We start from the raw sequence: 15,576 nt of genomic DNA, 5'->3' as shown, positions 1-15,576 counted from the left end.
GGAGGAGAAAAGTGTGTAAAAGGTGGGGGAAATAATGGCAGGAAGAGGCAAACAAAAAACAAAAAACAAACAAAAAAAAAAGAATTTTTTACACTATCTTCTTAAGAGTGAACCATTCTGAAAATATTTGGAAAGCAGTCCTTTGAAATTGGGGTCCAGCCCAGATCATTTATGGATCACTGTTATGAAACACCGAATCAGGAGGGACCTTGAGATGTCACCTACCCATCATTCAATCCCCAACATCTCACTGGAAAGGCCTAGAACACAGGGAGAAGGAAAAAAGGGAGAAAGAGACGTTCCAAGAGACTTCTGTATGGGAGCAGAAGTAGATCAGCCTTGAGGAGGTTAAATTCTGCCTCACTGTGCTATTCCTCTGTTTACTCTGGGCAGGTCTGAGTCTATCTCAACAGAGCCACAGGAGACCTTGGTGTCAATCAGAAAAGGGCACCCCATCCTTATGCCAGTGGACTCTCTGCTTGGGCTGCAGAGTTGGGGGCTAGGTTTTAGCCCTTAGACGGCACTAATGTAGGCTAGACTGGGCCTCAGTCCCTCCACTTCTAAAAAATGCTAAGGCTAGCTGCCACCTAAGCACTCCTCCGTCTTCTCAGTCCTCAGTTAAAATCTGGCAATATCCAGCTGGTATATTCCAGTGTCCCTGAAACACTAGGATTCTGTGGACTAAGTTGAGACTTCCGTGTTTTTGTAATGCTGCATTTTTTTTTCTCTCACATTTCTGAAGTACTCTTCCCTTTTCATCTTAAGACTACACTCTCCTTTCAACTCCAAAGTGCTCAAATTTTCTTGAGCAATCAAAAGGTCATACCCCACATACCAGCCCCAAACCTCCCCAAATGTCCACCAACAGAATGGATAAATAAACTGGGTACATTCATCCACAGAAATAAAAGAAAAAAGCACTGCTATCTGCATCAATTTGGACATGACACTATGTTGAGCCGAAGAAGACACAAAAGAGAACTTATATTTGATTGCACTTAAATGCAGTCTGAGAACAGGTTAAAGCTAACCGGCGGCAATGAACGTCAGAATAGCGGTTATCCCTGGGGGGGCAGGGATTACGAATGTAAGGAGAGGCTTGGCTGGGGGGAGGTTGGGAGTGGGGAATGAGGTACTGATCTGTTTTTCTGATTTGGATGCTGGCTGCCTGGATATAATCACTTCATGGTATACACTTCTGATCTGTGCATTTTTCTGGTTGTATGTAATTATTCAGTAACAAGTTCAAAGAAATAAAGCCTCAGGGACACCACTCCCCAAGCCATCTACTGAAACTGGACAGTACAAGTGTTGCTACTTGTGGGGAGAAAAATAACTACTCATTTAATGTAAACCACACAAAGAACTACCTAATTTCCTAAAATCTTCATCCAGAACTTGTGTGATTTTTATGATTTCCTCCTTCATAGGAAACTATGGCTATAAGTTAGTATAAAATAATTGCTTTTCTGGGTTCATATATCTGAAAAACCTTACTGCTCAATGCTTTATAATAAATATGTATAAAGGCAGGGTTATTAGAAAACCTCGAAAAATATTCCTGGATAATCAATTAGGAATGCTGACAGTTCTAAATCGGTTTTTTTTTTTTTTTTTTTTGGTCAGAATTATCTCAGTCATCACATTAATGAAACACACTGGATAATTCCCAAATCGCTACTTAGTTTTCCTCCTGTACAGGTTAAACTGTTAGGTAAGGCCACACAGGTGGGGGAAAGGCATTCAAGAAAACATTATGCTCAGGCAGCTCCAAGGAAGCTCCAGTAAACACTGCCTTCTCCTCTGGCCTATAACTGGCTCATGTGAATTTGGTGCAGCACTCCATTTTTCTCCTCCTGAGAAAATTCTTCCTGTCAGATCAGTGATTTCTTTCTCCTTCCCAGTGTTCTAGAATCTCTTCTCGATCAGTATGGTATACTACATGATTGTGGCACTACATACAGATTAAAAGTGATGTGATACAAACGTGCATCAGAGGTAATTACACCACCAAATCATATCAGATAACCTGGAAGCATAGGTAGCTTCTTTTCACTCAAAATTTTAGGATCACTATGGCCATTACTACTGTAGAGCCCCTCTGGTCCCATGGCATGACAGGCAGACTCTAGGGCTCACAAACATTTGGGGTAATAATTAGAGATTTGTAGAATCCTTAGAGTTTAGACAGAAAATGTTCCCAGTCTTTGAAATGAGAAGTATAGGCTGGGGGCGCGGACCACGATGATAAGCATCCAGTCCCCAAACATTATTTAACACCAACGCAGCAGTTTGACACAAATGCAGGCAAGCTTTCCAAGATAAATACCACTCAACAACCTAGGTCATGTTGTCTCTAGACTATGCTGGGGACCTTAATACTAATCCTTTTTCTCCTCAGCTAAAAAGATCTTACTTTTTAATTTCCACTTTTAAATAGAATTTTTCCCCTACTTCAGCCTTGTTTTAAATATTCATCTTCCCAAGTTCAGATTTCCCTTGCAACTCAATGCTCAGTACTCCACTTCCTCCTTCCTTTCAAATTATTCCTTTGACTTGTTTCTACTTAAATTTATAGGCCCACAAAGCCTTTTTTTCCAGATAACATGCAATTTCAAAAGTATTTTCTACTATCCCCCATGTCAAAGTTTAACTATAAAGGTCAACAAGTACTATTTTTCCTGTTTGGGTTTAGGAAAGATACATTTTTTTTTTTTTTTAAAGATTTTATTTACCTATCTCAGAGAGTCAGAGATAGCAAACACAGGGTTAGGTGGAGAGGGAGAAAAAAAAAAGCAGACTCCCCACTGAGCAGGGAAGCCCCAGGATGTGACCAACTGAGTCACCCAGGTGCCCCTAGGAGAGATACATTTTAACTAAAATTTCACCACTCATAAAATTCCATCTTTGTATCTTTTCTATTCCCCCAACTACACTCAATTGTTTAATATACAATCAAAATGTAATTAAACTCCCAAATGTGTAATTATATAATCAAAGACTCCTTAAAAGTATATAATTTTAAGTGTGCAACACACACCCTTTATAACTTTAGTACTAGAACAACAGATTTTTTTTAAACTACTGGAGACTTCTTAGAGGTTGTCTTTGCTGTTTCTTAAGGGTGAGGGAGCCGGGTAGAAGAATCATCATGTAAGGACTAACTGCTTTATAGAAAACCAGAAACAGTGTTACAACAGGATTCTACTGAAGACTGCAAACACACAAAACTCTTTATTTTCTTTAAAACAACGTTGGAATTTCCTAAATGAGAGTCAAAGATTCTATGCTTTGCCCATAAGAATACACAATACTAAATACTTCTGGCTTTCCTACAGAGACTTCATTTACCAAACCAGGGTATTTATAAGGTTTGTATTAACGTGGAGTAGGAAAAACCCATCTCTGCATAAAAACAGAAAACTTTCTGTCCTTTAGAACATTTAAAACAGTATTAAAAGGACTTTAAAGAAGGTCCCTGAAATCTAGTTCTGAACTCAGAAAACCACCTAAGGGATAATTTGTGAATGCCATCTGGGATCCAGGCAGTTTCATCAACAAAAGGGAAAACTTGTTGAGATCATCCGAATCTAAAATTCACATACATTTTTACATCTGGACTGAATTAATCTTTTCTTAGTACTGGCTTTCATGTAATAAAATAATTGTTTGCAGGTTTTATTTTTTTTTTTAACCCTCAGTCTCAAAATGAGAATGTGCAGCATCCAAGCTGAAAAGTACAAAGAATTCCTTTATCAAAAAAGTTGAGAGACGGGACTCATTTACACTAAACTCTGAACTTGACAATTCAGTCAAAAACAATTCTGTTTGAAAACTTTCATTTCAAGCATCTGCCATAAAAAGGCTACACAAGTCTATTATGTCAGAAGTTCTGAAAGCCAAAGGCTTTATAACTGTAGTTAAAAGTAGAAACAAAGTCCAGAAACTAGAAAAGCTCTACAACCCCCGCTTCCCTGGATTCAGCTGGCCCAACTGAATGAGTTTTTACAGGACGGGTTACCAGAAATGATTACCTAGCACATGGACTCTGCTTTCAACCACAGTGTCTCCAGCCTAGCCCCTACTGTTTTCCTGGAGAGCCAGGAGCATCTTAAACCAGCAAGTTCAAATTACGTACTTGAAGCTGGTAGCTTACCTAGGTTGCCCCCCCAAAAAGGGAATGGAAATAGAGAAAGATTTCCTTTCCCTTAAGATGTTTTGAGTTCTGCAAGAACTGCTGATTACTGTGGTCCATCAGTGTCAGATCTCAGGTATTTTTACAAGCAATTCAAAAGGGAGAAAATTAGTTCATATTACAGTCAGTCTGCTTTCTGGAGAAGACATTCTGCAGATAACTTACTTGATAGGAGATATCCCCTGGGGGACCCTTCTCATCTAATGATCCCAAAGGTCCATTCTAATATGAAATATAAATCCAATATGTTTATAAACCTACTGAAAGAGCATTTAAATGTCAGCTGTCTCATACTGTGGAGTAATTTCATTTTTCACACAATACTTTTATTTCTCAAAACCACACCCAAGGAAAATGATTAAGTTCTACAAGTTTTATACTACAAAGGACAACAGCAAAAGCATCTGTTTTCCTGCCTCTCTTTTCTGGTCTTCTCCCCTCCCCCACTCTCTATGGAGCACACTGTTTGTAAATCTTGGTGGTTAAAATTAGTTTCTACAATACTCTCATAATGCTGTAAATTCTGAGAAACTTCTTATCCTTTAACATTGCTGGGCCTGAATTTATGCGCTGCTCTAAGAAGAAAAAAATCCAAAAGTCAAAAGCCTTTTTAATGACAGATGTATTACGGAAAATTTTCCCCACAAAGTTTTGATGCTGTGAAATATCAACTCCCTGAAATCACAGAAAGGAAATGACTTACATTCTTGGAAAATGAAGCCACTAGCAGCTTTCTCCAACAGTATTTTCTAATCCCTAAACTACACCCTGTGGCAACAGGGAGTATTTCGTGCAAAAGCTAAATTTAAATAGATGCTTATAAAACCAATAAACAAACATTGTGGGATCTCAGAGAAGAAGGGACAGAATCAAATACTTTTTCTGCACACTCAAAAAAAAAAAAAAAAAAAAAAAGCTGGAGAGTACGGGCTTGAAGTCAAAAGCAACCCGAGAACGCTTGCTGAAGTTTTCCTTCCCCGCTGTGGGCAATACAAAGCTCCTGAGGGAAATTCTGGCAACACAGATTTTGCCAAAAAATAAAAACGAAAAGGGTGTAAAAGAGCTAATATTTCTTTGGACACTAACTACACAACTGCACGGCCTGAAAATCTGCCAGCTTTCAATTCAACTTTAAAATACGCTTGTTTTGACAGCTTTCCATTTATTCGTGCCCTTAAAGAAAACGCCCTCCCCATTAGGTTGTGCTGTCCCGGGACTCGAGGTGCTGTTGAAGCCCTGTGGATCTCACAAGGGTGGCCCCCAGCGGTCCATACCTGACAGTTCCTGGTCCTCCTCGAGCACAGGATGGTGGTCTCCTCTGCCCGGGGCCCAGCCTTCACGCCGCAAGCACCTCCAGGAACCCAAATTCTGCAGGCCGCGCCCCCCACTCGCATCCCACCGAGGCCCCCTTCTGGCGCCGCCGAGCCCCAGCTCAATCTCCGGCTCCCCGACCAGACACTTCAGGGACCGTGGGGCAGACGCCGCGCTCGGGTCTCTGCCCGCAGCCCGGTTGCCCGGCCCCGGCGCGCGTACAACAGGCGGCACGGCACCCAAGAATCCAGGGTTTAGGGGCTGGCCCCGGCGCCCCGTCAAAGGCGCGACCGATGGGGCGCAACCGACAGGCGCCTCCAGAACAGGGCGCCGGAGACCACCGGGGAACCGAGCGCGGCACCGTGAGCCCGCGGCGCAGCCCGCAGCCCCGGTCGGCCTCCCGCCCTCGCCGCACAGGCGGCCCCAGAGCTCCGCGCCTCCCCCGCTGCCTGGCTCGGCTGCCCCGGGGCCCTGTCCTCCCGTCCTGGTGTGGGCGAGCTCTGCCGGTGGAGCGGCGACCTTCCAGCCCGGTGCCCGACGCCCAGAGCCGAAGAAGCAAAAAGAAGGCGAAGAAAGACGCAGAGAAGGAGACACTGCTTTGGCTGGGGCTCTCCACTCGCAGAAACCTTCCCAAAGTCCCGTCCAGCCGCCGCCGCCGCCGCCCGGTCGGCAGGGGGCACAGTGGGCAGCCGGGGCGCCGTGGCCGGGCTAGGGGGTCCCCTGGGAGGCCCCCAGGCGCCGAGTTCCCGCTCGTACCTCGCAGAAAGCCCGGAGCACCCGGCGTCGGACTCTCGTCAGCACCCCAGCCCCTCCTGCTTGCACCGCGCCAGCCCGGCTCTTCTCAGCCCCTCTGCCCTGGCAGCCAGACGAGCTCTCCGTGTCCGCCCCGCCCCCCGCCCACGCCTCCCGCCCCGCCCCCAGAGGCTCCGCCCACACGCCCGCCCCGAGGTGGCGGGGGAGGCCGCGGAGCCGCGCGTTCGGAGAGCCTAGCTTGCGGCCGCACGTGGAGCGCCTGCTGGCCCCGCCCCGGACCCAACCAAGCGTCCCGCGGAGGGGTGCCGCCGACTCGGGGGTGGGAGACAGCGGAGGGCACCACACCTCCCGGGTCCTGAGAAAGGAGGAGAATGGTAGAAGGGCGCTGTGTGTGGACCACTGCGATCTAGGCCTTTCCCCACGCGACGGAGGCGGGAGGGGACGCGGTCAGCTTCCCCCTTCTGGCCGAATGGCCCTCTCCGACGCTCGGCCCCCGCTCCCCTGGAACACTCCCTCCCGAGCCCAGTCGGGCTGGGCGGGGGTGGCTGTTTGGCCTGGGCATCGTCTTACTAATTCGGAACGACGGAGTGGAGGCCACTCAAGAGGAGGCGATCCCAGCGGAGGAGGCTTCGTGACTCCTAGCTTCTCCCCCTTACTCCTGTCCCGCACCCACCGGCCCACCCACCACTCGGGACGCGCCCTCGTGGGTTTTTATACTGGATGGAGGGGGCGCCGCCAGGAAGCCAAGCCTCCCCCGCTAACTCTTGTTTCTGCAATTGTAAAGGTAGACACAGCCTCTATTTGCTGTGAGTGTAGCGAATGTGACCCCTCAGAAATTCTTTTTGTCCGCCCCCGAAGGTGGCTGGAGGGCTTGGCGGAAGGTGCCAAGGGCCGCTGGAAGTTGTTTTTATGGCACTACGAATCGAATCAGAAGATTGAGGTTTGTTTCCTGTTTAGTTGCTGGGTCTGGGGAAGAACTATGCCTCTTTGGTCAGCGTGTGCCCGCTAGGACCTGCTCCTGGGAACTGGAGACACTGGGGAGGACCCAGCCTCCCCTGGACCCCAGGCCCCGGACGCACTGTACTCCCACCTGGTGGGCTTCTGCCCTCTGAGGCCTTATGCTAACTGCTGACCCTGTGACCCCTGGCCCCACGGGGCCCCTCACTAAAGGAGGAATAGGGTGTATGTTTCCGGGTGTGACAAATGGGTGAGGAGACAAATACAGGAGGACCTGAGAAAGGACATTACCAAAATCAGATTTATGCTTGCAGAAGCCAACTTAACGGGTCTGCTCTTTAATCCAAACATCAGTATGTTAGGCTGGCTGTGACTGCTTGACAGTGTGCCTGTTTGTGTGCCTCCTTTACTTGGCAGAAGAAATTCAGTTTTGTGTTCATTAGGGCTGAAGCTAACTTGGAATAGTTGCCTCATTCACAGCTTTTACAATTTGGGAACCATGACACTGGAACTGAGTATTAGAAGCTGTGATCTTTTTTCACAATTGATAATACATTCAGAGTTTATTTCTGATAAAGCAAAGCAGCAGTGTCTAAGGATATTGCACTTAAAATTTAAAGTCATGACTTCGTTATGGAAAAGAGAAGAAGAGCTACATTTCAACGACTGCCTTCTAAATTAGTTGTATTTAATTAATAGACTAAAATTTAAAAATGGTTTATGGTAGTTGATGACAATGTAGGCATTTAAAAGTGGAGAATTACACTTTTCTCTCATTTTTATCTTTTTACATGCATTCGGAATGAGTGCACAGTGAACACAAGTTGGTAAGGTCTTAAATTAATTTGATGTCTAATGAAATAGTCCAGCATTTCATATGCAAAGATAAATGAGTAATACTTTACCATCTTGGAAAACAGTTCCTAAATCTGATTTCTTTTTAGGCTTTCTCCATCTAGCAGATCAAGAACAACATATTGGGGCGCCTGGGTGGCTCAGTGGGTTAAGCCTATGCCTTCATCTCAGGTCATGATCTCAGGCTTCTGGGATCGAGTCCCACATCGGTCCCTCTGCTAGGCGGGGAGCCTGCTTCCTCCCTCCTTTCTCTCTCTCTCTCTCTCTCTCGCTCTGCCTCCCTTTCTGCCTACTTGTGATCTCTCTCTGTCAAATAAATAAATAAAATCTTAAAAAAAAAAAAAAGAACAACATATTGTTAGATTGTAAAACATTGCTACAATATAAAATAATTAGGTAACCCAAGGAGCAAAATATTTTAAACAGCTTAAAAAAATATATGTTTAAGATTGAGTTTATGGTCTAGAATTAGATTGTAGCAAAATTTACTATGTGAATATTTTTTGAATCATAATGGTCATATTAATAGTGAGTACCACAAAAAAACATGGACTCTTACATAATACATTTTGTAAACCAAGTACTTTAAAACTCTTAAAAATCGTTTTATAACCCCCTGAAACATTGTAAAACTCTGAAAGGACTGACAAGTAATCCACTCAAGATGGAAATGGAGCTGAGAGAGGATGGGTTGTTTTAAATATTTCTTATCATTGGAAATATTTTCCTGTACTTATTACAGCAATGAATACAAATTCAAAGGTAAAGTTATATTTTATGATTCTTTTTGATGTTGAGATATAGTTCTATTTTCATCAATATGATGAGATGTTTTCCTAAACATGAGACTGCCCATCAGTGAAATATTGCCTTAAGCACATCTTAAATTACTATTTTTTCCATGGCACGTAAATACTAACATAATTCTATATTATTGCTTTTTTTTTTTTTTTTAAGGAAGAAGATATTCATTCCATGAATTTATTGAGTACTTCCAAATGCCAGGTACAGGATTAGATTCTGAGATTCGAAGGTAAAAATATTCCTGAATTTTATAGTAGTTTGAGGGAGCAGGTATGTGAGTAAGCGGTTAAAATACACTTTAATGCTTGCCAGCATAGGGCCAAGCAGGAGGAATAGTGGGAAAGCTTAGGACCTGCAGAGAGGGCATCGGACATCCTCTGGATGAGAAGGATGAACTGAGATGGGAAGGATGAACAGTTTCCCTGGGAACAAGTTGTTTGAGGTGGTGGGTCTCAAACTTGGAAGCGCGTTGGAATCACATGGGGACTTTGAAAAACTTTGTCCTAAGCATGTGATCTAATTGGTCTGGGACGTGGCCTGGGGTATGTTTTAAAATCTCCAGATTATTCTAAGTGGAGACACATGTGGGAACCTTGCGTCATGGCATCCCGGGTAGAGGGCACAGAGTGAGCATGTACACTGGGGTGTGTGTTTAAAGCATGATGGCCAGAGCCTTGTTTTGTAATTGAAGAGGCTTAAGCTTTGGTGGTTGATATTTACACATTTTTGGCATAAAGAACACATTTATATGGAAAGCAAAGAGATGTGAGCTGCTATAATTCACATTCCTTTCCAAATATTTTCCAAACATTATACAAATAGTATTATGAGAAGTAAGATCAGGGGTGCCTGGGTGGCTAAGTGGGTTAAAGCCTCTGCCTTTGGCTCAGGTCATGATCCCATTGTGCTGGGATCGAGGCCCTCGTCGGGCTCTCTACTCAGCCGGGAGCCTGCTTCCTCCTCTCTCTCTCTGCCTGCCTCTTTGCCTACTTGTGATCTCTGTCAAATAAATAAATAAAATCTTTAGGAAAAAAAAAAGAAAAGAAGTAAGATCAGCTCAGTTTTTTAAAAAGAAAAAGATTTACTTCTTTATCTTCCATATATAATTCAGGGTCATTTGAGACTCAGAGTATGTTTCAATGCTGAAATAGAATTTTTTTTTTTTTTAAGATTTTATTTATTTATTTATTTGACAGAGAAATAGAGAGCACAAGTATGTAGTGCGGCAGGCAGAGAGTGAGGAAGAAGCCCGCTCTCCGCGGAATTAGGAGCCTGACACAGGGCTCAATTACAGGCCCCTGGGATCATGACCAGAGTTGAAGGCAGATGCTTAACCCACTGAGCCACCCAGTCATCCCTGAAATAGAAGTTCTAGACAGAGAAAGAAGTCAGTAATTTGACCTACTGGCTTTTAAAGAAGACCTTTCCAAAATTAAATACTATTCTTCATTCTGGGTGAAGTTCACAGTAAAAAAATTAGTTCATTTTTCTTTTTGGTAACTTCTGAATTTCCATTTTAAAGCAAAACAAAATACATTTGAAAGCAATCAAAATTCATTCAAATAAGTCCTAATCTATGGTCTTAAATGTCCATTTAGCTCATGTATATTTCTTTGAAAGACAAACTAATCAGATTTGGAAACTTTACAGTGATGTAGTCCTGTTTCGCACTGCCTAGCATTTAAAATGATCTTCTTATTATTCTCAGTGGCATATCACTATATTCTTTTAAACAAAAACACACCAAAAGAGATTCTAATATTTCAAGTCAGGAAAATAGATTACCAAATAATATCTCATTATTTTGCACCAGGAGCCCCTAACCAGGACAAATAATTATTCTGCAGAGGCAGACCAGCACAAGGCTTAATATATTATGGAGCAATCTAATGCAGAAAGATTTTACCTTTACCCAATTTAGAGACACAAAGTTGAAAAAATTAAATTAATTGAATTCTGCCCTTACGGCCATCAAATTTTGAGAAAATATTTTAAAAAGAGGATATTTGATTATCCTGGGACAAAGTTTGGTTTTAATGCAACATGTAAAACTTTACAGGAGAAATATTTGAAGAGCCACCTTTCTTTCCATTCTATTATGATGTTAGTTTCACCAGAACATAGCATTACTGTTCCTTGAGGGCTTAAATACTTAAATACTCCAGACAAAAAGTTCGATAAGACTGGGTGGGCCAGGCCAGGCCCTTCACTCTTGAGGAGAGGCAGTTTTAAGTGGGGGCAGTAAAGGTGTTAGCTGCAAAAGGTAGGATACCCCAGCCCTGAGGTCTTGGAGATAAACAGGCATGGTGTAGGGAGGCCATGCTTGTTTGAGGGCTTCACATTCTAGAGGAGGCTGAGGACAGGTATAGAAAATTGTCTAGTCGAAGGGACAAGACAAGGGGTAGGCTCCCTAGAGGATAAAGCTTCGGGATGCATAGCATTTGTGTTTATACAGTAGGCCCCAAAGGTCCACCCAAAGCACCCAAAGGTGCTTCAGCTCTCATTCCTTGATTACTCTCTGAAAAGCTGAAAGAAAACCTTCCCACCCCCAGAGATCGAAGGCAGCTCCCTCCACTCCCCATTGTGGGAGATAGATGTGCACTGAAAAGAAGTAGGAATCTGGTGACAGACTGGTTTCTCCAAATTTTGCCCCAGGCACACTCTGATTATCTATATGGATGGGCTGTTCCTAGAGGAGTCACTTTCAAACCCAAACGATAACATTAGAGATGTCATTGAAATTCTCTTCAGTATTTTCTGACATCTTATCAATTTGTGCCTAAGACATGCTGAACTGGAACAGGAGGAGATGGGAACATCCCTCTTCCAGAACACAGGCTTACAGCCGGGCCAATACTGGCTTTCTTGTGAATACCAACCAATGTTTCATTTATGAAGACAGTTTATGAAATCTACCCATTCAGTTTTAATTTGGCCACCTTGTGTAGAATTTAAGCCTAACAAATGTGCCTTTTAGCTTCTTTTTATCTGCTTGAAAAAGAACGATGAATCAAAGTACAGGTAAGATGTGCTAGCTCTGGATTCCTCTGAAAGTTCACTGAAACTAAAGGTCTCTGCCAGCAGGGCCTCCAAGGAACACCCTGTCCGTCCATGGCACGTGGGGTACGGGTTGTAACTCAGGGTCCTCATATGCTGGTTCTATTGCCCAGCTGTATACAAGGGAAAAAAACATTTATGAACACCCACGTTGGATCCCTGTTTTCCTCTCTCCTAATCCTAGGTTAGAAACAGAATCTACACTCACCCTTGTTTGGTGTGGCTATGGAACCAAATGCCGAAAAAATCTTAAGAAATTCTTCATAAGCAGGGTACTGGGTCTATTTTTCTTTTTCGAGGGTAGCCTAATGTGTTATTCTGTTCACCTAAATAGAATTCTTACACTATAGTTCCTTGAAGAAAGAACACTGGTAATTTGGCATGGAGCATGAATTAGAAACGAAGCATTGTGAACTTGTTCTCCAATGGCCTCTAATTCAGATACTTGGTTGTCAGGTCTGGAGAAGAAAATGCTGGGGGATAGCACTCGTAACTGGATCTGGCTTTGTAGGTAAGACTTCTGGAGTGAAGAGCTAGGGCTAGGCTGCCTGAAACATGCTTTCCTTTAAAAAGCTTTTTATGTATTTACGATTCACATATGATTAAACATTTTATGTAATTTCTTGGGCAGAAAAATAGAATCAGAAAATCAGTGATTTTCTGTTCTGCCCATAGTTCTATGTTGGATAATCACTTTTGTCCTTTACACCCCAATTTCTTAAGAGATAGGGGGATATTTACTCAACATATAACTTTATGTATATGTATATATAGAATTCATATAATATACAAATCGATGTAAAATACTTGATCATATCACTTTTTTTTAGCACTTTTCTCATTATCTGAAATTATTTATGAATATGTTCGCCTTTTTGTCACTGTCTTTCCCCTTAGAATTTAAGCCTCATATGAACAGACCTAATCTCACTAACTGTAACTGCTGTGGCCCCAACATCTAGAACAGTGTCTGGGGGTGTGTGTGTGTGTGTGTGTGTGTGTGTGTGTGTACAGGCATGCATGTTAAGAGTGGATGGAAAAAAGAGAAGTCACTGAGGTGAGAATGGGAAAAATTTAACATTTTTTGAGAAGCTTCTTGGACAATATCCCAGGTAACCTGAGAAAGGCTCTATCCCTTAAAAAGATTTTTGGTTGATTTGAATGGGATACCATATATCAGCCAGTTCATATAATGTTTATATTTAAAGTTTAAATATATAGTCATCAATATTCTACATCTATTGATATTCCTTCATGTGTGTTTTATTTCTGTTTGCAGCTTTCCCTCTACCTGTACTCACCCTACAGACTTTTGAAATATTAAGAAGAATGTTAAAGGGATTTTACTAGAGGAGTTGATCAATCATTGAATTCCTTGCCAGCAAAACGTTTTGATGAGATACACTTGGGAACAGAGTAGTTTGAGTCGAGCAAGGGAAGAATTGGTGACCTTGCTTCCATTCGCTCATAGCGCACGTCCATGTCAAGCTTTCCTTGTGTCATCCGGAGCTGCTCCTCCTCTGAACACCGGAAACCTCTCTGTCCACCAGAGCCTGCCCTTCGACCTCTCCCACCAGAGATGTTGTTTGACTTTCAGTCACCAAAACCTACCCAGTTCTTCCAGTTTATTAGCCATTTTTGGCCTCACTTCTTTCCTTTTGAATTAAATGCCTAGACTCACCATTCTGAATTTATTCTCCCCTGTAGTCTATACTTCATCTCTCCTTGACCTTCTAATATAGCTTTGCTAACAACCCTAATAGTCAGGAGAACTCAGTCACCCATTCCTTGCATTTTGTTTTAAAGTCACCAAGGAAGACCAAAGAAAATCTAATGACTGTGTTGATCACTAAGACAACATTTGAGCAGTGGAGCACTTACAGATGCTTGGTCAATTTTTTATTCATTCCCGGTTGGCTCCCTTTCCCTTTCACCACAGTGTTCAGATTTTTTTTTTAAAGGATTTGTTTATTTATTTGAGAAGATGGAGAGGGAGAGAGTCTTAAGTAAACTCCATGCTGAACGCAGAGCCGCATGCAGGGCTCTATCCCATGACCCTGAGATCACGACCTGAACCGAAACCAAGAGTCGGACACTTCACCAACTGCACCACAGTGATCAGATTTTAATAGCTTTCTTCAAGTCTGTCATCCCAGTCTATAACCCTGCCACACTCAAGGCTCAACCTAGCCCATCTCCTGGTGGGTCTGGCCACTGGTCTGAAAGGCTTATAAGTATTATCTCATTGAATCCTCACAACAGTCCTTTGAGGGAGGCACACTCATTTTCCCTGGTTTATGGATGCCTAAGATCTTAAGGAAAGTAACTGTTGGATCTGAACTCAGGACATCTGTCTCAAAGCTCATACACACTCTTCCTGAACTGCCTCGCTTCTGCTGCAGAGCTGACTCTAGGCTTTTCTCCTTAGGGATTTAGTTCCCTCCACCTCCAAAATTCTGTGTGTCTTCCTCTGACTCCATTCCCTCCTGACCCCTCTCAGTCAATCCCCTACCAAAGCCCCATATCCCAAGCCCACCTAGCTGTTCAGGGTCTTCTCCATCATTTGTTTATTCATTTAGCAAATGCATATTAAGTGCCTGTTGTATACCAGGTGTTGGGGACAGAAGTAAACAAGGCCTAATCTTCCAACCTGGGAGATTAGCTAATTATGCACTCTCCCTCTTAAGTATTCAACATCTGGCAAGCTCCTAGACCATTCTTTGCATTGAAAGAAAATCACTGGACATTTCACACTACATCTAGCATTGACCCTGACAGGTGCATTGCTGACAGAGGGATGAATGATTTCAGGTAAAGTATATTAGTTTGGAGGTTTGTCCTTAGTCCTCTTTCTGAAAAGTAGCCCACTTTAGGTGGGCCTCCAGCTCATACCTTTTTGTCCACAGTTCTGAGAAGGTTTGGAAAACTAACCGTTTGCCATTACTGACTGACTAGTTGCACTTTAGGTGAAATATAGTCCCAACAAAGGGACCTCAAACTGGTTCTTGTGGCTTAAGCCTTGTAATCTATGACTGAAAAGAAAGATATAATCTTATTAAAAGAATTTCAGCATTTGCAAGGGGGGAGATAGATATTTGTGAGACAAGACACTTTTTAAACTTGTATTTTGCCACTTTTAACCTAGTGGTTCTCAACTGGAGGGTGATTTTGTCCCCGAAGAACATTTGGCAGTGTCTGGAGATTTGCTTGGTTGTCGGAACTCGGGGTTGGGAGGAGTGTCTAGTGGACAGAGGTTACAGATGCTACTAAACATCCAATAATGCAGGGCACCTCACAACAGAATTACTGCCCCTGGTTGAGAACCATGGATCTAACAGGTGAACTCGACTAGAGCATTTAGCTACCCTATAAGTTGGGTTTGAGGGACAGGTGCCTTTGGGGGTGCTGGCTGAGCCTGCTGAAGGTCTGTTGAAGAGTTACTAGAGGGGAAGAATCATTTGGGACCTACAGAGTAAGGTATTTGGGCCGAGTTTCTCCATCTCCTCTCCCTAACTCTACCTGGATCTTGGTCTTAGCCCCCAAGACACCTGATACACATTTTATTTCTTCTTGTATCACCTATTTAGTGTGTGATGACTTCAAGGAGGGATAATCCCTGTGTCTGACAAAGCAATTTTTTTTTT

General features: G+C 43.1%; 2 protein-coding genes across 6 annotated transcripts in view; one reads left to right on the top strand and one right to left on the bottom strand.

Annotated features, from left to right (window-relative positions):
* FRMD6 (FERM domain containing 6) overlaps positions 1–6,384 on the bottom strand; it is a 74,943-nt gene extending 68,559 nt beyond the window's left edge. For 3 of the 5 annotated variants that reach the window (XM_059373193.1, XM_059373192.1, XM_059373196.1), the window contains exon 1: positions 6,263–6,384. The gene's annotated coding sequence lies outside the window, so the exon portion shown is untranslated. Of the gene's footprint in view, positions 1–5,469; positions 5,579–6,262 lie in introns of those variants that run through there. The other 2 variants (XM_059373194.1, XM_059373195.1) reach the window with 2 other exon arrangements.
* LOC131999434 (serine/arginine repetitive matrix protein 2-like) lies at positions 5,800–13,626 on the top strand. The gene is made up of 5 exons (XM_059372146.1): positions 5,800–6,171; positions 6,270–7,199; positions 9,029–9,076; positions 12,389–12,443; positions 13,212–13,626. Exons 1-5 carry the CDS (start codon positions 5,800–5,802, stop codon positions 13,280–13,282), a joined length of 1,476 nt encoding a protein of 491 aa, XP_059228129.1. The 3' UTR covers positions 13,283–13,626.
* The last annotated feature ends 1,950 nt before the right edge of the window (positions 13,627–15,576 follow it).

The sequence above is a fragment of the Mustela nigripes genome, chromosome 13 (assembly GCF_022355385.1).
Source record: "Mustela nigripes isolate SB6536 chromosome 13, MUSNIG.SB6536, whole genome shotgun sequence".
Classification (NCBI taxonomy): Eukaryota; Metazoa; Chordata; class Mammalia; order Carnivora; family Mustelidae; genus Mustela; species Mustela nigripes.
This window is presented reverse-complemented; position numbering and strand designations above follow the sequence as displayed.